Below are 27,766 nucleotides of genomic sequence, written 5' to 3'. Positions count from 1 at the left end.
ATGATCCTATGATCCCTCATCATCTCGATCATCCTCCTCTAAATATACTCAATGTCAATATCTTCCCTAACATGTAGTATCCAGTGTGGAATAGAATACTCCAGATGTCATCTGCCTGGGGTCAGAGTCCAGCAGTTTCTCTACTCCTTTCCTCTATCAGTCCCTGTTCCCACAAACCTCCTCTCTCCATGTCCTACTCCAGCCTTTCCAGTAAACATTTATATCCTTAGGCTTCACCAGTCCTTTATTCTCCCCTCTTCCAAAAGGTCTTCAGGCTAGCCAGCCAGCTTTACTACTCATCTGGCTAAAGTGGGGACTCACCCAAGGGGAGTGGGCAAATTGCCCATTAATCAGACTATCCCATTTTACTTTGGCTCCAGGGTCAAACAAGGGAGACATGTCCATCTGCCACAAAGTTGAATTAAAAACTCACTGAATGTAATCAAAGTATCCTTTCCCCATTCAAGTCCCCACACCCAGCAATAGTTTTAAAAGAAGAATGCTTTTCCCATTCTTCCTTTGATTTGGAATAGCGATAGCCCTACCTATAATGAGTATAAGGCAGCATGAACACAGAGGACTTTGGGATTTGTTTCATTGATATGATGCAGGGTGCTCAGCCTGGGGGCTGTCAAGACAGAGGAGTCCCATCACCCATGCACCTAGCATCACCAACACACATACACACACACACACACACACACACACACACAGAGCTGGCACCTACCAGATTTGTTTTTATATTCAATGTCAAAGCCGGTGATGATGCTGTTCCCATCGAATCTTTGAGTCCAGCGCAGGTTCATGCTCCGGGCCTTCACTTCCCGAATCTCTAGCTCAGGAGGGTCTGGGGGCTCTGAGATTTTTGTGTGTAGGGGAAAAGTAGAGAGTAAGCCAGTGAATGACAGAAGTTTTTCTCTCATCCTCACCCTTTATGGAGGGCTTTGGACCCTCTTTATCTTTCCCTGAGGAGGCATTAGACATCCCTGGTTTGGCCAGTTTGGACTTCAGCCTTTTGCTGGGGTCTGGGTGAGAGATCTAGTTGTTGTGGCCTAAGAACTGAATTTAAAATCCCACCTTGTAACTTTTGCCTCATTCTCATCTCTTCCTTGACCTGGGGGAGGGCACTAAGGGCTAAGTTTCCTAGGGATTTCCAGAGCTGAGAACACTCTCCAATGGACAATATGTTCTGAGCATTGCCAAGGAGAGACTCATACACAGGACCCATCTTTAACTAGCTTTATATTTCCTTCTTATCCTTCTCACAAAGAAGCAACAAGAAGGTTCTGATCCCATTCAGCCCCATCTATCCATTTGTGAAGTGGTTCAATGGACATAATATAGGCTAGCGTCATTACCAACTTTTGCCATCCTAGCTTGGAGCTGGTATAGCTCCGACTTCCCACCCTGATCCAGAGGGTCAATTAAAGAAAATTTTACACCAAATTCCTTTAGATGATTCCCTCCCTTTTCACTCTCCCTGCCCTCATCTACGTTCGGTGCCTACCTCTTCCTTTTTGGGCTAGTGTAAGGGATAGCACTTGCCGAGGTGGGGGCCTGGGAAGGGACAGGGAGGGTACCTTGCACAGTGAGTTGGATCAGACCTCGGTCCTCCCCATAGGAGTTGATGGCATGGCAGCTGAAGAACACAGAGTCCCCACGGTCAGCTGGCTTTAGCTTTGATAATGATGGGACAAGGAGGAGGAAGGGAAACAAGGGAGCATTTCAGAGTGAGTCAAAGAAAGGCACAGTTTCTGGTGGAGGGGTATGGGGGGACTTTTTGTATGTTTTTTTCCTGTTTCTCCTCAGGTCACCTCAGGTCCATGGATATGGCAGATTGATCCTACTTCCCATTACTTGTTCCCAAACAAGTTGGGGGGGGGTGGAAAGAGTGCTAGATTTGAATCAGCAGACTTTAGTTCAGATCCTCTTTCCAATTTGCTCTCTGTGAGATTGGGTAAATCACTAAGATTCTTTGAGTCTCAGTTTCCAAATCTGTAAAGTGAAGGATGTGGACCAGATAATCTATAAGGTCTCTTCTGTCTCTGAGACTGTTATCCTATGATCTCAATAAGTGGGAGGCAAAAAAGATCATAGAGAAAGGGGACAGGGAATGTTATCTTCTACCGAAGGAGAAATGCCATTTCAATCCAAGGGTAGGGAAGACACTAGGGCTGTGTCACTATGAGAACAGGGCCCCAGAGACAGATACATAGAGGAGATGACAAAAGGCAGTAGATAGGTTAGTCATGAGGATCCTGGAGGGCTTCCCGAGTTTGCTAGGAAAAGAACATTTTTGGAGTTAAAACAGGGAGGGTCTGAGGGTTCTAATTATGGAGAGACCTGTGGTGTTCCAAGCATGGGGTTAGGCTATGGCATTCTAAGTACTGGGAAAAATGCTACAGAATTCTAAATATGCTGTCAACAGAGGGCTCCAGGAAAGGAGATGTGATATTCTGAGAATAAAGAGGTTTCAAAATCTGAGAAGCAACTCATACTGATTCCAGGGGGCAGGGAGGAAGGGTGAGTGTGGGTAGAATCTATTGCTTGTGTTGGATTGAGAGGGCTCCAATTTTCCTGCCAGTAGTCAAGGTTATCTTGGATGAGGGAACCCAATCACTGCCAAATTAAAGCAGCTGTACTGCGGGGAAAAGGAATGAAGGCCAGGTGACTTTGCCATATAGCTTCACTCTGACGGAAAGATTGGGAGATGGAAGAAACCAGCTCTTCTAAGCAGGTCATGACATAGTCCTGGTTTCCAGGTCTATAGTCAGCATGCTTCTGTGCTAGTTTTCTTGCTGATTTGCTTTAATGTGACCTCCCACTGAATGGCAATCTCTCACTCTGTATTGAGAAGTCCCACATTGGAGAAATGGAAGCTGGGCAAATAGGTTGTTTTACCCTTTCTGGGTCAGGGAGATCAGTGGGATAATTCCTCATCTTTCTCTCTCTCCACTCCCTTCCATTTCTCCAATGCCAACCTAGTCAAGGACGCTCTGGGAAATAATTTTGAACGAAGACCTGTTGGGTTAAGTTTGAAAATTGGTGACATTTGTCCCTAGGGATTTTCCCAAAAGAAACAGAGGCCCTTTGTGTTCATTGTGGTCCCAGATCTTTACACCCTATCTGCCTATCTTGAAGATATTTGAAAAAGTTAATGAATTTAGCTGAAGGGAACTTTGGAGGTTTGGGTATGGATGTTAATGTGGGCAGACAGTTGCTTACCTTAAGAGTAGATATGACCTCATCACCATTGTCCTTGGTGGTGATGGCATATCTCATGACTCGGTCTGGGTCAATGACCGTGTCCCCCTTCTCCCAACGGATGATGATGGGGCGTTCTCCTCGTGCAGTGCAGTTCAGTTCCTTTGTGTGACCCTTGATGGCGATGGTAGTATTAGGATGTGAGGTGATCATGGCTGGTACTAGAGAAAGAAGGAAAAGGAGAGTCAGAGATAAATATGGGGTAACCCCAGAACCTAGAATAAGAGATCTTGGCAGGAAAGTAAGACCAAGCTTCCTTCTCTGCCTTCAGCGGCTCTCACCTCCTCAGAATATCTGATTCTGAATTGTCAGGGATTCAGATAGCTCACAAATGACAATAGGAAATGCACCTCCCCACCCCCACCCTCCCTCCTCATGTACCATTCTGGCCTTTAGTAAATAGCACCATGTGCATGAGATGAAAACCATACTCTATAGGTATAACCAGCGAAGCTGGCCATCAACTTGCCAGGCCAATATAAAGGGCTAAGTGTGAGGTGGAAGAAGGGTACCAGCTGAGGTGAGGTAGCTGGGATGTGCTTCCATCAGTTTCGCTGGCCACCCCTACCTTTCCTCAGCAGCACTTACCCTAGGCTGTAAGAGCTACGGTTGGGGACACAGGACCCCGGTGATCTGGTCCTGGATACTTGTCTCAGTTCTCAGAGGAAAGTTACAGCAGAAGTTTGAAAGGTGGCGAGCTCTGTGTGGCTTCACAGATGTGAAGCCTGAGGAGGGCCATGTGACTCAAGGAATCCCCTCCCTGCGGAACGTGTTGGGACCCCCTTCTTTTTTGACCTTGCCTGTGTTTGCACGTCCTCTTCAGGATTTATTACTACAGGAATGGTCCAGGGATGTGTGCCCTGTTTATGATTCACAAGAAAGCAGGGGCCCTTATCCAGGGGCTCTACCTAGGGCATCTAACCAGAAGCCCCACTAATCTGTGTTTATCTGTGGGTTATAGGAAGGATTGAGGATTCATCAAGTCCAATGTGTTCATTTTACATATGAGGAAACTGAGACTCAGAGAAGTTAAATGACTTATCCAACATCACATGGCTAGTAAGTAGCAGATTCAGGATTTGAACCCAGTTCTACTGCCTTCACAACTAATGCCCCTTCTGTTAGGCCAATCCTACCTCTCTTACTTCATCAGGATGGAAATAGTCTTCAAAGGCCCCTTTGTCTGTCCTTACCTTCTTTAGGCCAGACTTTACCTAGCCCAAGCAATGATTCTGATCTTAGAAATCCCCAGAAGATATTCTTTAGGCAGTATCTCCAGGGGCAGTTCCCCCCACCCAGTTGTGACTCTGTTTGAACTTTGGGCATCTGGGGCCCTTTTCACACTATCCCTTTTCCTCTATTAGACCCTCTTCTCAGGGTTTGGCAAACTTAAGCTAAGTGAAATATAAACAACTGATTTAGTTCTTAATAAACTTTAAAATATTATATGTGTAAGGGTTTTCTGGGGGTGGGGTTGATTCCACTGACGCACAGAGTTGTCTGAAAAGAACTCCCTTTCCCAATACAGCCCAATACTTGCTATGCCATTTATAATCTTACAGTTGCCTGGGACAGTAATCTATTAAATGACTTTCCCTGTGTCAGGATTTGCTGAGGGTAAGAGACAACACATGAACCCAGGACTCCCTGACTCTGAGGCCTTCTCTCTCTGCTCACTATGCTGCTCCTCTAATGTGAGTTATCATTCTTAATAATATCTTATCATGATTAACATTAAAAATGTTGCCTTTGGAACATTTGCATTTTAAGGAAGACTAAACATAAGTCAGCTGCGATGCTGGCATTTCAGGCTGCTCAGCCTGTGGGTGGGACAAGTATGTTTTTGTTTTTGTTTTTTGATAGAGAGGCCTTCTTGGCTTCCCTGAAATCACTAGAGGCAACCCTGCCTCAGCGGACCCAGGCGCTAGGCCTCTCAGCCAGTGTGGTAGGATCTCAGCACATTCCCCAGTCCCGGATCATCAAATAATGAAGCAGATAAATTTTATAATGCGCAGCATTACACCAGGATATACAATAAAATGCGAAAGACAAATAACTAGGTGCAAGTTATAATGAAGAAAAAGCCTGCAGTCAGAGACATGCGAGTATGAATTATTGACTAAGGTTTTACACTCTCAAGGATGTGAGGAGGAATATTTTTCCATCAAAGATTTGCATAATTCACTCGTATAAACCTGGGTGGAATATAGAGTATGATTTTACATCAACAAGTCGGGCTTTGCATTGCAGATGCCCTCCATGTTTTAGAGGAGGTTTGGAACAGGAGGGCGGAGGGAGGAGCTGGGCTTGTTTCTGCCATCCCCCTAGAGAATGGATCAGAGGGCCTGGGGCCCAGGACTCAGGACCACTGAAAAGACCCGAGGTTGAGGTCCAGGAGGGTTTGTCTCAAAGGGGAGGTGGCAAGAATCAGATTCAGACTTGAGAGCCTTCAAGAGGTAGGGGGTCAGGAATCAGGTGAGTGTGTAAGGGGCAGAAGATCAAAGGTAAATGCTAACTAACCACGAGACATAGTGGCTTCCAGGAGAAAGGCAAGGAAGATCGTTAACTGGGAAGCCAGCTCTGCGGCTGGGGTAATAAGGAGAGGTCTCCACATGGGCCATATATGTTACAGCCCTCGCCATCAGAAAGTCACAGCTGTGATCCGTCTTACTGGTCACATAGAGAGGCAGGCAGGCATATAGACTGGCAGGAAAGATGGAACATTCCTATCTCTATAGCCAAAGCATGTGGATTTTGGTCTCTCCCTTTATCTTGTTTTGTCTTGTTTCCTTCTGAAAATTGGGGGTGGGGGGAAGGGTAGGAGAGGGAACACTGAACAGAGGGAGGGAACTGGATGGGAGGGAGGGAAGAATGATTCTTCAAGGAAGAGGGAGAAGATGAAGGAAAATATAGGAAGCTAGGGGGTGGGAGGGAGGAGGGGGGATCACAATGATAAAAAAAAGTCCCTTTGCTCAAACCTTTTAAAATATGGAGATGCTTAGGTCCTGCTGCTCCTCAGTGAGAGAAACTCTGGGTGCTTCATCTACTGACTGTCCTTACAAGTCCCAGTATCACTGACCCTGACCAGAGAGATGGCCCAGACCCACTTCAAAGCCACCTGTCTACAGGGAGATTTATGAGGAAAAGGGCCAAGTTCCAGGAACAAGAACCTGCCAGGTTAGGGGGTAGAGGAGTAGTATGCTTTCCTAGGCAGAAGGGAAGCAGTGTATGTGTTACTGAGTGGGTGGGGCTGCAGTTGGGATGGCTTAAGGGACCCTAATTACTTCTGGAGAACTGGGGGATGATATCACCCCATCTAGGGCAACTCTTGGGTAATCTTCTTCAGAAAAGTTACCCATGAAAAAAAGCACAGTGAAAGATGTAAGGTCTAAAGCTTCAGGGATCACTGCTTCAGAGTCTCTACAGAAACGCTGCAGGGTGGTGGCAATTGATACGGGTCGGAGAGATACCTTCCCCTACTCAAATTGTTGCTGGTTATGCCCTGCTGCTTCCCCCTTCCCTTCTGAAAGGGCAGCCTTCCACTCTTCTCCACTCTGGCTCCCCCAAACTCTCCTCAGTGCATGTTGGCGAGAGAGTAGCCAACACTGGGACCTTCTGTTTTCATCCTCAGGGGCAGGCTGGGCCCTGGGGGCAAGTGAGGGGCATCAAACCCAATGCGCTGACTCAATGTGATGAGTGGGTTTCTCTGAGAATGCCCATCCCACAGGAGAGAGCCAGCCCAGGAGGAGAACCCTGCCCTGGGGGTGCATAGCCTGGGCACGGCAGCGTGAAGGGCAGGCAGGGAGAATGATGCCGAAGCTAGAGAAGGAAGCCCCTCATCAGAAGAACCTCAGCTCTGCCTTCTGTGCCTTTCCCCAGGGCTGTAGGGACATCTGAATCCAGTGTAAAGAGTGCAGGTTATGGGTCAGAGCTGATTACCAGAGTCACAAAGGGCTCCCAGGCATCTGCTAGCATGTACACAGTTTGGGAAATGGCCATCCCACCTGGCTCATAAGAATCTGAATCACAGGCCCCTATCCCGAGAAGGATGCTGAGCCCTAATATCTATGTGACCTTGGGCAGGCCACTGGCCCTTTGTCTTCTCATCTGTAAAATGAGTACATATGATTAGATGGACCCTAAGGTCTTGGCCCTCTCTTAATGATCTGTGATCATGAGGTTGATGCAGAGGATCCCAGACTTTCCTGGAAACACCTAATAGTTCCATTTATTACAGTGGCGTACAACCAAAGGGTTAGTGACAATGCTATTCCTCTCAAGAGAATTCACGTTTTAATAGGACCTCAACAAAAGCAAAATCAGTACCAGAGTTAGAGTTAGGAAGACCTGAGTGCAAGTCATGTCTCAGTCACTCACAAGCGATGTGACTCTGGGCAACTCACTTGCCTTCAGCCTCAGTTTCCTCATGTGTAAAATAGGAATGACAACTACCTTACAGCATTGCTGTGGAGATCAAATAGATAATACACATAGAGTACTTTGCAAACCTCATAGAAATGTCAATTATTATCATTATAATCAATTCTCAGGGGTGGAATTTCAGGGATCAGTGGAGGAATAGTTTTTTTTTTTTTTAGTAGTGGTGGTTGGAGAGAACCTTCTCTGGTGCCCCTCACGGGCAGCCTAGTCCTGTAATAGTATTCTTACTATACAGGGTATGGTTTTTCACACTTTGTGGACACTAAATGATCTAGGACTGGGGCAATAGTTGATTCCTGGGCCCTTCTCACTATCTAGGCAAGGCAGTGTACCCTTCCTCCCCTACTCTAGAGCAGGTTGGTTTTTTTGCCTCCAAATTCCACACTTTTCAACATTCTCTGCCTCTAACCCTCAGGACCAAGGATGATCTGCCTGAGTCAGGGGAACAGGTGAATCAAGCGGGTACAGTGCTGGATCTGGAGTCAGGAAGTTCACGAGCTGCTTCAGATAACTTGCTACCACTGTGGCCTTTGCCTAATCACTTTACTTCTCTTGGTCTCAATTTCCCCATCTGGAAAATGGAGATATTCAGAGGACCAACCTCCCGGGGTTGTGAGGAGTAAATGAGAAAATGTGTATTAAGTGGTCTGTAAAGCTTAAAGCAGCACACTTAAATATTTATTATTATTATCACTTACATATAAAGAGTAGCCCAACTGGGTCAGGGGCCTTGGTTTAACTGGCTTGTAGCCCCAATGGGAGAAAGCCAAGGCCCTTGATACACCCGTGGCGATGCAGCATCCTTCCACACTACAATGAATTACTGTAATAAATACTATTGATGCTTCACTCCATACTGGCCAGAAGGCAAAGTCTGAAGAACCTCTAGCCCAAAGAGCTCTGTACTTATGGACACATAGATATCCAGACCATCTATATTTCCAACAGGTCATGGAGAGTCACACATTCTCACATATGCTTGTGTCATACACACACACACACACACACACACAAAAGGGCAGAGACATACAGAGGTGTGCATGAGCACCTGTGTACAACACAGAGATAAACCCCAACAGCCTCCTCTTCTGCCCCCTTCTTCCTCTCACACACTAGTAGTTAATCTGGATTTAGGAAACTAAATTTGGTCATTACCAAGAAGAAGCCATTACTTATGTCCACACAGCAAGCAGCCCCTTTTAGAAAGACCCCCTTCTGGTGGCTTGGGTATGGGCAGCACACTTGCATGTGTGGATTGGTGGTGGGGGGATGGGGGGATAGGGGCCGTGGTGGGAGGGCGGGGACAAACATCCAGGCTGGCAGGCAGAAGTGGGAGAGGGAAGAAATGTAATGCATAAACAAACAGAGAGCCTGAGTCCTTCAGTAATGCATGGTAATGACAGTCACAAAAGCCACACACTGCTCTAATAGGACACAGGAGGCTTTAATGAGATACAACTTCCCTGCTTTCTGTGGCAATGTAATTCAATTAACAGTGAAGGAAACTTCATTTTTTTAAGGGTGTTGGTGGTGGGAGAGACAACTGTCCGGGGGCCTTATCTGAAGGGCGGGAAGATTTGGGGACTAGGAAGGAGGTAGGGACAAGGGTGTCAGGATCGGCCCTTTGCTATGCCTTCCCACCAGTAGCCTCTCCCTACCCCTCCCCCCCAACACCAAGGGACCTAAATGTTGCCCTCTCTAGAGGGTCACATGCAAATATAATGGGAGAAAGGACATGGGTGGTGGTAGTGACAGAATAGTCTAAGGAAGAGAATGAAAACCAGCTTTCTGGGTACCTTTGAGTTGGGGCATGATCAGCATATTAGGAAAGGGGCCCTGAGATCTGCATGGAACTCGGAATGCTCTTGCTCCAAATCCTGCCTGACCAAGAAAGGCATGATGAGGAGCAGGTCATAGGTCTAGGAATAAGGGATAACTCGGTTTTTTTCCAGCTTGATTCTGCCCCGACTTTGGGTAAGCCCCTTTGCTTCCTAGAGCTATGGTCTCCTTATCCATAAAATGGGGGCAAGTCAGGGATCTCCATGTCGCCTACTCCTGCCCATCAGGGAGATGGGGCTTCCAACCCACCACAGGCCTCCAGCTCTGGGCTCAGGAGAAATAGGGCAAGCAGTTTTGGGCTTGGGGACCAGGTTCTCCCAGGGAATGTCTAGACTCATAGAATCTGAATTGACAGGGACATTAGAGGTTGCCTAATAATAATAACTCACATTTATATATAGCCTTGGGGTTTACAGAACACTTCCCTCATAACCACATCTTTGGGCCTCAGTTTTCTCATCTGTAAAATGAAGCAGTTGGCCTGGGTGACTTCTACGGTCCCTCCCAGCTGCAAATGTGTTTTCCTATGAGCTCTGTGAGATGGTGGAAACATTATCATCTCCATTTCACAGATGAGGAAACTGAGGTGCAGAGGGTTTAAGTGACTTGCTTAAGAAAATAGGTGAGTCGGTCAGTGCAACCCACCCCTCATGCCCCTGAACCACACCGCCTGCTTCTCAACATGAACCTCCTCTATTTCATCCTTGGGTAAGTGGTTGGCCAGCCTCTGTTCCAATGCCTCTAGTGATGATGAACTCAGTCCCTTTGGAGGCAGGCCAGGCCATTTTCGAACAGTTCTAATCGTAAGGAAGTTCTTCCCTATATGGGGATAAAATCTGCCTCTCTGTGACTTCCAGATGTCTGGCAGAACCAGTCCTGTCATAAGGCCAATACCTTTTCTCAGGGGTGGTCCTTAAAGCGTTTGAAGACAAGATCTTCCTGCTTCCCTCTTCCCTCACTCGAGTAATCGGTATTCAGTCTCATGATCAGGAGGCATTTATAGTAACGATGGCAGTGATGCACATTTATCCTACGGCATTTTAGGATTTGAAAAGGGCCTTGGATACATTATCCCATCTACTCCTCACCACAAAACAGCGAGGCACTTACTGTTATTATCTTCATTTTATAGATGAAGAAACACAGGCAAAGAGAAGTTAAGTGACTTGTCCAGGGTCATACAGCTAGTAATTATCTGAGGGACGATTTAAATATGTTTTTCATGTCTCTGTGTTCAGTTTCATGACTCTATACACTATGTCATCCCTCTTAAATTCAAAATTGTTTTCAGTTGGTAGTTATGAAGAAAGACCTCATTCCCACTTTAAAGGCCTACACTTGCAAGTTCACTTGGCTGAGAGCCCATGGCAATGGCCATCCTGGCTGGGCGCTTGGAAAAAGAAGCACACCTGGGACTCCTGCCTCCATGCACTTGCACTGGCTATCCCCATGTCTTCACTTTCACCTCTTAGAATGCCTCAGTTCCTTCAAAGTTCAGCTCAAATATTACCTTATTAAGAAGCCTTTCTTGGTCCCTCATAGCTTCTGGTACCTTCTTACTAAGGCTATATTATAACTATCCTGTATGTAGCTTCAGCATGTATCTTGTATATTTATGTACCTATGTGTTATCTCCCATTAGAATGGAAGCTTCCTGAAGATGAGGATTTTTTGCTATTTCCTTATATCTAGCTACTAATGCTGTGCCTGGCACAGAGTAAATGCTTAATAAATGCTTGATGATTGATCTCACTCCTTCCTCTGCACCTGGGAATGGAGATGGGAGCAATAACTTGTTTCAATACAGGGCTTCCGTATCTTCCTTGATGTCTGAGAAAGTGCAGATTCAGAGAGAGGAACAAAGCAGTGCCTCTATATAGCTTTTGGCCCCCACCTAAGGACAGGAATGATATATTGGCTCTAGTGCCAACAGTCCACCAACTTCAGCTAGTAACAAGAGGAGAACTGAAGAACCTGTCATTCTATTTCCCTCCCTGACCCAGTGGTGGGGTCATCCCTTTATGATGAAATACCATCTTTCTCCCTCTACAACACCAAAAGAAGAGAGAGACACAAGTCCAAGGGGCCAGGCAGTCAGAGGCTAAGGCAACTGTTGCTTCATTTCTTGTAGGATGATGAAATTGTATCAGGTTTTCCTAGAGGTCCTTGGCTCAATGCCCAACCATCTCTCCCCTACCTATTGTGAAGCCTGCTTCTTCACTTCCCCTCTGGAGAAGAGGGTAGAGGGAAGGACAGAAGCGGGTAGGGGCTGGGAGTTTATGGTGGGGGAGAGCTGCTGTTGGTAAAGAACATTTTTCCCCTTGATCTGGGGGCCCTCCCTAGGGGAGCAAGCAGAGGGGCGAAGAAATCAATTTCAGTAACAAGATAGTTGTCAGAATCCGATGTAACCTGTTCCCATCTGTGAAATTGCTCTCTGGCTGGCTCCTGTCACTGAGGACAGAGGCACTGCCCAGGAGAGATGCTATTTACATTTTAATTTGATGGCAAGAGGCTGATAGATTTTTAAAGCATCACACACCACACAGACCCACCCCTCTCACCCCCAGGGAAGCAACGGACTTTCCAATACCCTTCAGGGATAGCAGAGCTGGCCACTTGAAGGCTGTCAATCGTCAACTTCTTGACTTTTTTCTCTGTCTGACACCCCATACAGCATGAAGCCCCACCATCTCTAAAGGAAACTCCTCAGCCTGGTCTTTAAGACCTTCCTCCAACATGTGATTCCCTTCCCTGCCCCCACCATGTCACCAGCCTGCATCCTGGGCCATTGCCTTCGTCTTGACTTTTGTCTCGCCACTGGAGCCCGAAGCCTCACTTAAATCCAGTTTACACACAAGTCAAGACATCACCCTCCTGATGTCACTGGTTGTCTTCAAGAAGGAAGGACTAACAACAACAGAGGATGCCTAACTTGAATCCTGCTCCAGCCCAACGCACCTACTCATTGTTCTTACGCCTTCCACCATCCCATCCTCCTTATGCCCTAGAAAAGCAATCATGAACAAGGAAGATACAGTGCCCATCTTCCTTGTCTCCCACTTCAAAACCTTGTTCAAAGCTTACTTCCTCTACAGAAGCTTCCCTGATCAACCTCACTTAATTTTGAATACCTCTTTATTCCATGTGGTTTCCCATATACTCAGTTTTTCACTGCTTTCTAGTAGTCATTTATATGTTACTTGGTAAGCCTTGAGAAAGTGTGCATATGTATGTATATCCCATCTTCCTCATGGAGCTGGGGCTGTATTTGATTTATACATGCATGTACATGTATGTATAAGCATATATATGTATTGTACATATGCATATGTATGTGTCTATGCATATATGTGTACGTATATCCCACATTCCTCATGCGATTGGAGCCATATTTGATTATATATGTATATATGTATGTATGCATATTTACTTGTGCAACATATGCATGGGTATATATGTATGCAAATGTATGTATATATACATATATACATGCATGTATATACACACAGAGATATTTTGCCTTTTGCCACTATGCTTAGCACACAGTGGACATTTAGTATTTGTACTTTGTATCATGTGACTAACTCCCCAGAGGAGAATGTGAAAAACCATTCCTATTGACTAACTTCTCTGGACCCCAGTGGGTATCACACACAGACAAGTGCCTACCCCTTTCCTTCAGGAGAGGCTATCTCAGGGAGGTAGAGCAGAAAAAGAAATAACTGAGCATTGCAGCAAAAATAATAACAAGAATACTTCATGTACTTATAAGGGGCCTTTTGCTTTCCAAAAGTAAATTCACCCCCATTAACTGTTTCCCCATCCTCATGACAAACCTAGAATTCAAACAGAGTAGGTATTTTCATCTCCAACTGAAAGAGGAGACTGAGGGTCAGAGAGGGCAAATGTTTCAAACAGCATTGTAAAGCAATAGGGCAGGGCTGGGCCTAGACCACAAGTCACTTGGTTGCCCTCTTCACTGCCTGAGCTAGTGTTCTTTGCTGGATCATCATCCATTTTCCACCCTCTAATTAGGAGTGTCCCTCAAGGTTTTATACTGGGTCCTCTTCTCTTCTCTCTTAAAAATATTCTCTCTTGGTGATCTCATTCCCTCCCGTGGGTTTATGTGTCACCTCAGGCAGTTTCTGTACAGGGGACAGAGCATAATGGGGAGATGAGAGTTCCTCTTCATATTTCTTTCTTTCTGCACTAATGAGTTTGGCTCAGTTGGAGTTTCTGACAAATCACCAAATCACCAGAGGAAGCAAAGACTCAACTAAGCCCTTATGGGAAGTAGGAGGGCTTGGAATTTTATGATGAACAAGATAGGAATTTCAAGAGTGAGTGACCTGAGAATCTGTGAAATGCACACTTAACTGAGCTAACTCATGCTTGGGAGAGAGGAGATTGGAGAAGTACATCAGAGATGAGACAGGGAGGGGTTAGGTCAAATGAGGAAGTGAAGTCACGGAACTAAATCTGGAGTCAGAGGTTGTTTTTCAGTCATTCAGCAGTATCTGACTCTTTGTGACCCCATATGGCGTTTTCTTGGCAAAGATACCAGAGTGGTTTGCCATGTCCTTCTCCAGCTCATTTTACAGATGAGGATCTGAGGCAAACAGGGTTAACTGACTTGTCCAGGATCACACAGCTAGTGAACGTTGAGGTTCGATTTGAACTCGAATCTTTTCGACTCCAGGCCCAGCACTCTGTATCCAGCTGCCTGAAAAGAAGGAAGTGCATAGACCACCAAAAACTGCTCCTCTCTCTCTGTCTCTGTCTCTCTGTCTCTCTGTCTCTGTCTCTCTCTCTGTCTTTCTCCCTCCCCCCCAACAAATGCCACTGCTCAGCTCCCACTCAAGGTCAGGTCCCACCCCCAAAGCACTGAGAACCCAGAGAGGGAGGTTGTGAAAGTCATGGGAATCAGAGGACCTGGGTTCAAATCTTACCTTTGACATTTACTCACATGTGTGACCTAGGGCAAATTGCAACTTGCTTAGGAGCTGGTTTCCACATTTGTAAAGTGAAAGGACCCTGGAATATGATCTTGTGTTAAGATTCAAACCTAGGTCACTCCTGACTCTAAGTTCAGCACTCATTCTACTCTAGACCACACTGCCTCTCCTCCTTCTTTCATATGATGGCATCTTGTGTACATGTCTTATTTCCTGTACTAGATTTTAACTCAATGATGGCGGGGATGTTGTCTTAGTCTTCTTTGCCTCCCCCACATTGATTGGCACAATGCCTTATGTGTAGTTGTCACTTTGGAATGAATGAATGAACAAATGAGTGAATGAAGGAATGAATAGTAAGACCTCCATTTTTTTTGGCAAAGGGGAGCTTTGCCATTCAACATTCATTCAGCAAACATTTATTACGCACAGCTCTGCTGTTCCCTGAGCACAAATTCTGGCACTAGGAAGCAGAGTCCCTGCCCTCATGGAGCTCATAGTCCAGTAGGGAGATACCATATATACAAAGTTAACTAAAACACAAAATATGCCTCAGGTTTTGAAGAATAGCAAACAAAGTGGTGTGTGAGGTCTGAGAGGGGAAAGATTCTTTGCTTCTTGGGGGTAGTTACAGTAGTGGGGATCAGAGAAATCTTCATGGGAGTGGACTTGAGAGTAAAAAGACCTGGGTCCAATTCATGGCTTTGCCACTTATGAGCTGTGTGCCAAGTCACCTAACCTTGCTAAGCCTCAGTTTCTTCACCTGAAAAATGCAAATTTTAATACTTGTGATGCCTAGCTCTTAGGGTTGTTGTGAGCATCAGATGAAAATAATGTAGGTGAAACAACCTTTCAATTAGCATAGGTTCCCAAAGTGGGTGATACTGCCCCCTGAGGGGCGTCGGAATGACCCAGGAAGGCACTAGTAGCCTCAAGTGATGCAAAATTAAAAAAAAAAACAGTTAAAGGATTAAAGAAAGTAGATTTCTGGGGAGGGTGGTGCTGGTTAATTTTTTTTAGAGGGGGGAGGTAGGCTAAATAAGTCTGGGAACCTCTGATACGTGAATGTCGGCCATTATTGGTATCATTTTTATAGAAGAGGGGCATTTGAACAGGGTTTTAAAGGATCTCATCTATCCCCCTGCCTTTGGACACAGTGACTCCTCTTTACTAGGTGGGGAGGAGGGGAGAGACTGAAGGAGCCTGGAGGTACTCTTCTGAAGCATCTTTACCTTTGATGTAGCATTATTTTATTGTAGTTATTGCTTTAAGTGATCAAGTAGTAGAAACTGTTTGTCCAAATATTCTTCTCATACAGAATTTTAAACTGGGAAAGAGTCCTGGCTTTGTAATCTGAAAACCTGGGTTCAGATCCTGGTTCTTCTATTTACTATTGTGTGACTTTGGACAATTTCCCTTTCCCTTTCTAGGCCCCACTTTCTTCACCAGTAAAATGAAACATTTGAACTTGATAACCTAAGGTTCCTTCCACTTCTAATGTTCTGTAATCTATCCCATGATCTTCTAGGAAATTGTTAAAGAAAATTTCCAAGAAAATTATTGAACTTTCTACCCTGGTCTTGTTTCTGCTGCCCCTTCCTTTCACTAAGTTCCTCCCAGAAACTTGGTAGAATTCTTTTTTAAAAAGGAGGCAAAAGAAATGCTAACAACAGCTTTTACCCACAACCCCTACCTCCTAACCCACTTCCTGATCTTTCCAGATGATGACAGGTTCACGTGGAGCTGTAACTAACAGTTTTTTTCACCTGCGATGAAAATAGTGAGGGTGCATTCTCCAGAAAGTCCTGCCCCCATGAAATTAGTCAGGGTGGGTTTTGGGTAAGAAGGGGGCTATGAGGATGGGACCTTAGGGTAGGGCTGGATGAAGGATCAGGGGTGGTAGTATTTGAGGGTGGAAGCATCTTTCTCCTTGGTGAAGAAACCCCAAGCCCTATGTCATCACCTCAGTCAAAGCCCCATTGCCCCACCCTAGTTACAATTCTGGGCATGAAGAAAACCTCAGGGATATCTTCCCTAAAAGGAGAAGGAAGCAGTGTTTTCTTGATGGGATCCTTGTGTCCAGCTTTGCTCTTTTGCTTTACAAAAGGATTCTCTTCCTCCTCCATCCTTCTGTGTGAAAGCCTTCCCTCTGTTCTCCTTGGCACTTCTTGTCTCTCCGCTCCGGGTCTTTTGTGTCCCCGCTTGTTAACAAGACTCCAACAAGAGTAGAAATTCCATTTGGTGGCTGGAGATAAGCCAGCCACAAAGGGCATTGTTGGTGTGGTGGGTGGTGGAACCTCAAGAGCTCCTCCCAGCCTGGCCCAGCCCAGTACCACTGACAAAAACAGGCTTCTCCCTGAGGAAGGTCTTGGGGAGGCCTCTTCTGGCTCCTCCCTCCTTTAAAGAGCCAGGACTGTGTTGTTATTAATTTGACTGCATCAACTTTGGCTTCTTGTCTCCCCTGATTAGCCAAGCTCTACCTGAAGCATGAGATTAATGCAAATTGCAAGGAAGCAATTGGTCATGCTCTTAGAGAGCTAGTGGGGAAGCACTGAGGGCACCCCTGCCCTTCTCCAGAAGATCAAGGGGATAGGAGCAACTGGGACAAGCCATTGCATTTGTTAGGGAGACATTCATCACTTGCTGAGAAAAATAGGTGGGTCCTACTTAGGAAACATAGCTTTCAGTCCTAGCTCTTTGCTAGCTCACCTTAAATGAGTCACTCAACATGTCCGAGCCTTGGTTTCTATAGCTATAAAGTGGGATTTTTATTCCTTGGCTTATGTGTTTGTGCCAGAGAAGGGTCCTCTTGCCTAGATTTGGAAAGAATTGAGTCCCTGGGTTTTCAATCTCTGCTCTGCATGCCTACTGATCAGGCTGCAAGTTCCTTGAAAGCAAAGATTGTGCCTTCCCCTCCTCCCCCTTTCATCCATTTATCATAGTAGACAATAAATGTTCATTGAATTTAATTGAATCCATCACTGGGCCTAGAATTGAGAACTCCCTAACAACAATAACATGTATTAAGTGCCTACTCTGTGCAGAGCAGTATGCTAATCATTGGGGGAGATGTATAGATTTAGGTTAGATCCAGTCCTAATCTTCATGAATTAGCCAAGCAATCAACAAGCATTTATAGAGTGCCTCCTATTTGCTGGGAACTGTTCTTGGTGCTGATGATACGAAGACAAAATTGAAGGAGCTTACAATTGAATGAGTTTACAACCTGCACAAATATAGCTATGTTCAAAATACATATAGGTTAGACACAAGGGAAGAGGGAGGCACTGCTAGCTTTTTTTTGGGGTGGGGGGTGAAGAGGATGTAGAAAGGTCTAATGAAGAAGCCAGTTACTTGATGTGAGTTTTGAAAGAAATCAGTAAAGGCATGGAGAGGAGAGATGAAATGTGAGTATGAAGGACAGCAAGAAAACAGTATGGCAGAACAACAGAGTGCAAGAGGGGGAGTTATCTATAATAAGATTGGAAAGGCAAATAGTGCAGGGCTTTCAATACCAAGCAGATGAGTCTGGATTTGAACACCGGGTAACAAGGAGCTTATTGAGCAGGGGAGCGACATGGTCAGAGCTGCACTTTAGGAAAGTCACTGGGGCAGACAAGTGAGACATCAGTCTAGAGTTGGAAGATAACAATTAAGAGGCCATCGAAAAAATCAAGATGAAAGATGAAGAAAGTCTGAACTGAATGACCGTGTAAATGGAGAGAAGCTGTGGAGGTAGAAGCAACAAGATTTGGAAACTGAATGTATCAATCTTCTAGTTTAGTGGGGGAACAAGTCACAAATGCAGATAGCTAAAATAGGCAGTATTACGTAAGTACATTAGAAATTGATTAAAATAATGACCAATCACGATCCCAGGGGATCAGTGATGATGCCTGCTACCTCCTCCTGACAGAAAGGTTATGATGGACTTCAGCCGCAGAATGAATGATTCATTTTAGACACAGACAATGTGGGAATTTATTTTGCTTGACTATATATATTTGTTACAAAGGTTCTGTTGTTTTCTTTTTCTTTTCCATGGGGGTGGGTGGGTTGGGGCAGCTAGGTGGTACAGTGAATAGAGAGCACTGGAGCTGGAGCTGGGAAGACCTGAGTTCATGTCCAGCCTCAGACAGTTATTAGCCATGTGACTGCTTGTCTCAGTGTCTTCATCTGTAAAATGGGGATAATCATGACACCTAGCCTCCTGAGGTTGTTGTAAAAATCAAATGAAACAATCTTTGTAAAGCACTTACCACAGTGCCTGGCACATAGTAAGTGCTACTAAATGTTATCTATTATTATTCCTCTGGGATTCTATGCCTCTATTGAGCTAAGGCTTTGTGTCTCTAGAAATGGCCTACTGAAACGCAAATATCAAGGAGGGTAGAGAAAGAGCACATTACTTCCTCTCTCCCCTGGGCCTCTCCTATTATTTCTTTCAAAATGTCTCATGTTCTCCCTTATCCCTTTCTTTTCTATTGCTATCATCTTTGTTTAGGCACTCATCAATCCATGTCTGGATTATTATAATAACAAGTCATATGGCTTTCCTTTCCAACCCATCTAACATTCTGCATCACGTTACTCTCCTGCTCAAGGACCTACAATAACTCCCTACTATTTGTTGAATCAAGTCAGAATTTGCCTGGCTTTCAAGGCTCCTACAATCTAACCTTACTTTACCTATACGACTTAACTTCCTACTACTCCTAGCCTTTTCTCTATCTCTTCTCCACCCCCTTCATTCTGGGTCCTTTTTCTGCCACCTCATTTAAGGCACATGTGCATCCCTCTAATCCCACCATATTCTCACTTTCACACACACACACACACACACACACACACACACACACACACACACACCCATTCCAATCTCCTGCACACCTGGTTCATTCCCACTTCTTTCCTTTGCACATACCTTTTGTCTTACCTAGAATGCTTTTTCCAGGGCCCCCTCTCCCTCCATCTCAGTCTATCCTGTTCAAGTACCACCTCCTCCATGAAGCCTTCTCCAGCCCACTAATCCTTGAATTCCATTGCATTTTAAGTTATCGAAACCGAATTCAGCACATACTTATCCTTAAATTGTTTCATTTATGCCAACTGTCTCCCCCAAATATTGGGAACTCTGAGGGCAAGGATGGTGTCTGACATCCTCTCTATTCCCCATATCTCCTAGCACTGCTATGAACACTAAGAGAGGTTCATTGACTGACTGACCCTCGATTTTGGAATGCCCAGCTTCATCAGGACAGGTAATTGACAGTGGGCTGTGTTTGATCCTTCACAATAATACCCTTAGGAGCCAGGGAGGAAACTGGATCTGGAGGGGGAAAGGTCACATGATGAAGAAAAATAAGGAATCCTGTGCCTAGGTAAGTCAGATTTTTTTCCCCCAGGGATTCCTATTTGTCAGATCAAAGGATTTATGGTTGGGAGAGAACTTAGCAGAGGTTGTTAGCCTTTTTTTGTTTCACAGGTCCCTTGGGCAGTCTGGTGAAGCTTAAAGACCTCTTCTCAGAATGTTTTTAAAGGCATTAAATAAGATACACAAGGTTACAAAGGAAACCAATTATATTGAAATACATCCTATAATTTATAAACTATCTATACTTTCTGCATTTCTACAGCATTTTAAAGTTTGTGAAGCACTTTAACACGTTGTCTTATTTGGTTCTCACAACAACCCAGGGATGTAGGTGCTATTCTTATCCCCAATTTACAGATGAAGAAACTGAGGCAAATAAGGACTAAGTGAATTGCTCAGATTCACATAGTAAGTGTGAGGTGGGATTCAAACTCAGGTTTTCTTTCCATCAGTAAAAAATAAATTCCTAGATGCCCAGGTAAAGAATCCCTGCCTTAGAGACTGTTTAAGCCACTTCTCTCATTTCACAGGTGAAGTGACCAGGGTCAAGAGAGGTGGAGGTGCCTTGCCACAGGTCACACAGGTAATTAGTAACAAAAGGAGGATTTGAGAGTAGGTCCTTGGAGAGACAATCACATTTAGAAGAGCAAATGCTGAGGGTCTGGGTTTGGACCCTGGTTCTACTCTTTACTCTCTGTATGACCTATAGCAAGCCCCAGGTCTCAGTTTCCTTGTCTGTAAAATAAGCTAGTTGAATTCCATCTTTAAGGTCTCTTTTAACTCAACTCTATGGTCTTTTATGTTCAAATCCCATGCTACCTTTTCACTGAGCCACACTAAATGGGGGAGGGAGAGAGGAGGGGCAGGGCAGGCCGGGCAGTTTTGAGAAGTCTCCAGTTTGGGCCAATGACAGAAGAAGGGGTTAAAGTTGTTGTTTGCACCTCTGGACCTGAGTGGTGGGAGGGTGGGAGTGGAGCAGGGAAGGAAAAACCCAGTGAGGCTGAAGGGGAGGAGAGGGGTGGTGGTGCCCAGTGCTGCCTTCTCCATTTTAATGAAGTGGGAGATAAAACACTACTCTTTATTTTACGAAGTGTATGAAAATCAATGCAGTCCAAGAGCCAAGCAGATAATAAGAATAATGATTTTAAAAACCCCTTCAGCACATCTTTCTCTCCTTGCCTCCCTTCTCCCTCCCCCCATTTCTGTCTCTCTCTCTGTCCCTGTCTCTTTCTTTCTGTCTGTTTGTCTGTCTGTGGTTTCTCTCCCCTCATTGCTTCTCTCTGATTCTTTCTCTCTCTCTCTCTCTCTCTCTCTCTCTCTTCCTCCCTCCCTCTTTCCCTTTCTCTCTCTGCCTCATTCCTTTTTTTTGTCTTTCTCCTGGTCTCTCCCCACCCCCTCCCATCTCTGTCTCCCTGTCTTTTTTCCTCCCTCCCCCTTTGTCTCTGTCTTCTTTCTCTGTCTCTGTGTTTTGCTCTCCTCTTTGTTTCTCTGTCTCTCCCCCATCTCCCTGTCTCCGTCTTCCTGTCTCATTTTCCTTTGTCTCTTTCTGTCTTTCTCATTCTCTGATTCTCTGTCTGTTTCTTCTCTCTGTCTCTCTCCTTCATCTCTCCATCTCTGTCACTGTCTTTCTGTCCCTTCCCCATCTCTCTTTTTCTCTCCTTTTCACTCTTCTTTATCTCTCTCTGTTTCTCTTCCCTGCTTCTACCCTCCCCTAATTTTTCTGTCTCTGTCTGCCTGCCTGTCCTCCTCCCTCTCTTTCTGTCTTTTCTCTCTGTCCCTTTCTGTCTGTCACTCTTTCTGTCAGTCTCTTCCTATCCCTCTCTTTCCCTCTCCTTCCCCTCCTCCCTCCATCTGTCTCTCCCCCTCCCTCCCTGTCTTTCTTCCTCTTTCTCCACCCTCTTCCTTTCCCTGATAGGAAGTGAAATGTTTGAATTGGCTGCTCCCTAGGCAGCTAGGTGGCAGTGTGGATAGAACACTGGGCCTGGAGACAGGATGATCTAAGTTCAAATTCAGTCTCTGACACTTACTCAGCTGTGTGACCCCGGGCAAATCACCTAACCCTTGTCTGTCTCAGTTTCCTCATCTGTAAAATGGAGACAATAATAGCACCTACCTTCCAGGGTTGCTGCGAGGATCAAATGAAATATTTGTAAAGTACTTTGTAAACTTTAAAATGCTATATAAATGCTAGCTGTTATTATTATTATTAAACATACCCTAACTCGGCCTGTGCTTACCCAGGTAGTCCTCAGTCTCTCTCTCTTGCTCCTTGGATAAATGCTGGACAACACTAATTGCTTGTACAAAATTCTAATTACTTGACTGACGATCCATAAAGAAAGGTAGTGACCGGGTTGTCTTCAATATGATGCCATTGGAGGACCATGTCATCAATGAGTTGGAGAGACCCTTCAAATTCATCTGCTTCTCTGGGTTTTTGTTGCCTCATCTGTCAGGGTTGGGCTCTATTCTCCTTTCCAGCCCTACAAAATATAACCCCTACGATATAATCCGGTCTTTACCTGAAGCATCAATCTTTGCTACGGATATCTCTGACAAACATGTCTAACCTCTGCTGGAATATCTGTTTCTGGGCTGCCTACTTTTATTTGGACACAATCAGTGCCCTCCCCTCACATCCATTCCACTTTCCCAGTAGAATGGAAACTTCTTGAGGGCAGAAGCTCGATCACTTTTTTACTTTGGTATCCTCAGTGCCCGGCACAATGCCTGACATAAGAGGGGCTTAAAATCCTTTTTCAGTGAATAAATGGGTCAGAGTGGCTGCTAGCCTAAGAAATCAAGTCCCAGATTCTTCCATCCCATTGTATGTATGATAGCCCTACTCCCGTGATTCTGAGCTGGAGCTCCCCTCTTCTCTGTGAGTCCTATCCATTAAATTCAACCATCATTTATTGAATACTCCCTATGTGCCAGGCACTATATTAAACACTGGCAATACAAAGGCAAAAATCAAACAGTTCTTGACCTCAAGGAGTTTACATTCTCCTCGAGGAAAATGATGTGTATTCAGATAAGTCTAATACTATACCCAGACACTCTATCTGGAGATATGTTAAATACTGAATAGTTGGAGGGTGGGGTGAGTGGAAGAATACCAGCAACTGGGTAGAGAAGAGAAGTTGATTCCTGTACTAAATTTGGAAGGAAGCCAGGCATGTTCCAAAGCTGAGGTGAGGAGGAAGAGAGTTCTAGGCATGGGGCATAGGCCCACAAGAGGGAGATGGAATGTCCTATATGAAGAACATCACACAGGCCAGTTTGGCTGGGTGGGAGACTATTTGAGGAAAAGTTTTGAGAAATCAGACTGGAAAGATTGTTTGGAACCAGATTGTGAAGGGGTTTTACATGCTAAAGATGAGTTTGCATTATTGCATTATAGGCAGCAGGAGCCATCGAAGATTGTTGAGCAGGGTGGGGGAGTTACATGGTCAGACCTGCACTTTAGGAATTTAGCAGCTGTATGGAGGATAGATGAGAGAGGGGAGAGCCTGGGAGGAAGGAGTATTAATTAGTATTAATTAATTATAATTAATTAGGCTATTCCAATAGCTTAGAGAGGAAGTGAGGGCCTGAACTGGGGTGGTGGCCTGGCAAGTCAAGAGAACAGTATGGATGAGAAGATGCTGGAGAGGTAGGATATATAGGATTTGGCTATGGTGTGGAGGGTGGGGGTGAGGGAGAACAAGTGAACGCAAGGCAGGAGACACCATTCAGGTTTTTGCTGGGATGCTCTGTTCCCCTCAGGAATCTGTCTCCACTCACAACCCACGTAGGGGTTTAGCTTTTCTTCGACTTCTATTTGACTGGGTCCCCGAAGCCTGGTGCTTGGCGAGAGAGTGTGTGATTTCCCTTTAATTGGCCTGACATTTTCGCTAAACAAACAAATCAAAACCCAAGCTAAACAAAGAGCCCTTATCAGGTTTAATTGGCTACGGAGGTTTTGTCTGTCAATTCACTGGGGCTTTTGCAAAGCCCAGGGAAGGTCTGGAGAAACTACTGTAATAGCACATGCATAATAAGGTTATGCCAAGGGATTCAAGGGAACCAGGCTTAGGCCAGGGATGCGATCACATGGGGTGACTGCGTGGAACAGGCAGTTCAAACCCCAGCCCTCTCTGACCTTCCCCCAGCCTCAATGAGGCCGCTTTCCTTTGTACCTGCCTTTTTTTGAAGTATTTTGTTTGAAGTTGCTTTTTCCCTATGTGTCAATCAGTGGGAGAAATTACTGCCTCCCCTTCTTGGTCGTCTTCTCTTCTTTTTTTTAAAGGAAGATAAAAGCCAGCCCTGGAGAAGTGGCATTGGCAGTGGGTGGGGGCGCAGTTAATTTCATTCATTCTCAACAAATTTCCCAAGGTTGGCAAGGCTGGCTGCTTGTCTTCTCCCCAGTGGCACCTGAGACTCAGCAGGGGCACAGGCTTGTGAACTCCCTTTTCAGGCCAGGGAGACTGAAAGTGAGGTAGGAGGCTTTGCCCAACATTCATGCTTTCTATGGAATATTATACATTATTACAGTGCTATTATCCTCCATACTAGATTGCAAGCTTTATCAAGACAGGGACCTCATAAGCTCAGATTTTTGTGATTTACATAAAACAGAGGAATAGAGGGTTGGTTAAAAACAGTTTTCTCACCATAGTTTTACTCAATTTCTTTTTCCAGTTGAGGAAATAGAACCCTGGGGAGATATTTGCATCAACCAGAGGAGTTTGATAAAGACTAAGAATTAAAATGGATTTCTGACCCTGTTAGCTGACAATTGAACTAGAGCCACTTAAATTTTCTCTGTCTCAATTTCCTCATCTGTAAAATTAGGTGGCTGGATTTGATGATCTTCCAGCTCTAAATTTATAATACATGATTCGATTACTCAGAGGAAATGGTAAAGGAAAGAGGAACATTATTAGAACAGCTTAGCCAAGGAATGTCTTTGCCATTGGCCAAGAGAGTCTTTGAGAAGAATTATAGCCCTCCACTACTGAAGAGAGGCTTACTAATCGCAACATTCCCTAGTGGATGGTGCACAGAGTAGAAGATTCCCCTGAAGGCAGTGCCTCAGCTTAAGACTGTAGCTGAAGCACAGGGGAAGACTGAAAGAACTGTCCTCCTCCTCTTCAGGGAGGAGGCTTACTGACCACAGTATCTCTAGTAGATATTGGTGAGGGTATCTCAAGATAGATAGCTGTATTGTAGATGCGAGGGTCATCTTGCAGAGAGTAGCTGAGACACACTATCTGGTGGGGAGTACCATGATTCAGAGAGCAGCATAGTGACATCAAAAGGTCTGCAATGCCAGTGATATGAGCAGCCCCTCTACAAATGTGCTCTGGCTACTTATATTCCCTGTTTGCATGTCCCATGCATGATCATGTGGAGGTTCACTCTTCATAGTGTAGGGATTTGTTCAAGGTCAATGGAGGAAATGCTCTATTTTAATTTTACTTCTAAGTTATTTTATTATGTATCTTTTATTTGAATTCATTCTTTGGCTGATTAGCAAAAACAAACACAGTGGGGAGGGGGGTGTGAGACATAGCAGAAACCAATTCTGACCCTCAAAGTACCTGGAAACTGAAATAGTTTTCTAGAAGCCCACATGTGAGTGAGATCTTAGATGCTACATTGTTGGGGCTCATCTAAGATTTCTATTTTGGATACCTTAGTACTGCAGGGATATTTTTCAGGACTTTCAGGTTTTTTGATGTATGTATGTATGTAGGTGTATGTGTGTGTGTGTGTGTGTGTGTGTGTGTGTGTGTGTGTGTGTGTATCAAGCCAGATCAGCTGCTTTAAAATAAATAAACTTTTATTGTTGTGTGTCAAGATACCACTGCAGTATTATTTTCATTTCTATGGCGATTGAATAGTGAGTTACAATGAGAACAAAAATCAAAATAGATGTTGGACTTTTAGAATCTTGGTGTACAGCAATGTACCTAGGGACACATAGAGAATTGTTAGTTAAAGAAGGGCCTAAGAGACAAAGATAGTGAAAGTACTTCATGAGACGCTGTAGATATTTTTGTGGTGAAGTGAAGTACTTAATACACAATATATGAACTAGTTCTAAAATACCTGGGGAAACAATAGCCAAGGAGAAAAATATGGAAAAAAGTTGCTATCCCCGACCCTCTCCTCAGGAAGAAAATAGAAAGAAGGCCCAATATGATGATGCAAATGGAGAAACTGACAAGTTGACATCTGGAGATGGAGAGCAGGCTGGGTAGCACAAGCAACAATAACATTTATAAGGCACTTTAAAGTTTGAAGAGCACTTTACACATATTATCTCATTTTGTTCTCACAACAATCCCAAGAAGTAGGTACTATTATTATCCCCATTTTACAAATGAGAAAACTAAGGCAGAGGTTAAATGACTTGCCCAGTGTCACATAGCTGGATTTGCATGCGGGGCTTCCTGACTCCAGGTCTGGAACTCTATCCAAAATCCAGCAGAGGGACTTTACTATGTCAAGTTACCGAATGTCTCAAGGGAGCTGTTCTCTCTACCTCTTCACTGGAGAAGAACCATTCAAGTCCTGGATAGAACATACTACCTATTATAGCAATGGAAGTCAAATTATATGGAGAAATAGGTGAGACAAATGGAAAAATCTCAGAGGAGTAGCATTCAATCTTGCATCTGGTGTGAAATCACAGGGCCTTGATGTCACCATGTTGGAATGTTTGCAAGGGTTAGAGAAACTATTTGGCATTTCAGGGACTCCTTGCTGAAACCCACATTAAGGTGAGTTTCTTAATGCTTTTCAGCATGAGATTCTTAATGCCTTTCAGTATGGAGGGGAGAAGTTCTCTGAGTTTGTAATGTATGTGGACATGCTGCTTCAGAAGCTAGCAGTTGAAGCCGGAACAGTAGATGCTACCGGATTGTTCCAAGCTCTAAGCTGTTAGATGGCAGGGAGCTACAAGTGTATGTAGTTTTTCTGGAAAAAGGGAAGCAGCTGACAGATGTGAATTGAATGAGGCTTGAGAGGGAATAAAAAAGCATTTGGAGCAGTACGTCCTCACTACCAATCCAGATCACAAGCCCTCAAACCTGGACCAAGGCTGGCCATGAGCATCCTCCTATGCCCCTTGTTTGCTCAATTTTGGTTCAAGTAGGGGCATAATGTTAGAGGAGAGAGAGGATAAAAGAAATAGAGAAGAAAAAAGAAAGGAAAGGGGCAGTGGGAAGAGGAGAGAAGGATGGGATGGTTTGTTCTTGAGTGGTTTGCATCCTTTCATAAGTGACTCTGGGAAGCACACAGAGGGTGAATTTCTCAAAACTCCCAGAGAATGGTAGCTCCATTCTCCTTGTCTTACTTCTTCCAGCAATGCCAGATATCACCACCAACATGCTTACTTAAACAATAATAATGACCACAACAATAACTCCTTAAAGCCCAACCCATTGTCTGTTATTGAAGGAGTGTGTGGAATGTCAAAGTTAGAGAATTTCAGGCCAGGTGATACATACAGCAGAGTCTCTCTGCTAGTAGAAGGCCTGTTAGAAACCTTGAAATACTGGCCAATTTGCAATACTACTGATTGGGTTAGCACCTCAGCCAGTGTAAAGTAACTGTTCCTATGAATCTAAGAAATACATGGCATGGCACAGGGTTGCAGGCTGGCCTTACTTAAAGCTGTTGTGAATGAATAACACGGAGAACAAATCAAGTCGAGCTGTTTCATTTTATGGTACCACAAGAAGCTAAGGCCCAATAGAACAAATAAGAAATATTAATTACTCTACCTGATGGGATTGCTTTGGTACAGACGATGCTGATCACTATAGGAAGCAAACCCTAAGTGCACATGAAATAGACTGAAAATATGAATGCTTTTGTTATATACCAGTATCATATTGAAAAC

General features: G+C 44.6%; 1 protein-coding gene across 1 annotated transcript in view; it reads right to left on the bottom strand.

The window, feature by feature from the left end:
- DSCAML1 (DS cell adhesion molecule like 1) overlaps positions 1-27,766 on the bottom strand; it is a 515,992-nt gene that overhangs the window by 54,014 nt on the left and 434,212 nt on the right. The window contains 3 exon segments of the mRNA XM_036742507.1: positions 728-856; positions 1,581-1,677; positions 3,226-3,425. Coding sequence (XP_036598402.1) covers positions 728-856; positions 1,581-1,677; positions 3,226-3,425 — 426 coding nt within the window.

This window comes from Trichosurus vulpecula, chromosome 2 (assembly GCF_011100635.1).
Source record: "Trichosurus vulpecula isolate mTriVul1 chromosome 2, mTriVul1.pri, whole genome shotgun sequence".
In the NCBI taxonomy this organism is placed as follows: domain Eukaryota; kingdom Metazoa; phylum Chordata; class Mammalia; order Diprotodontia; family Phalangeridae; genus Trichosurus; species Trichosurus vulpecula.
This window is presented reverse-complemented; position numbering and strand designations above follow the sequence as displayed.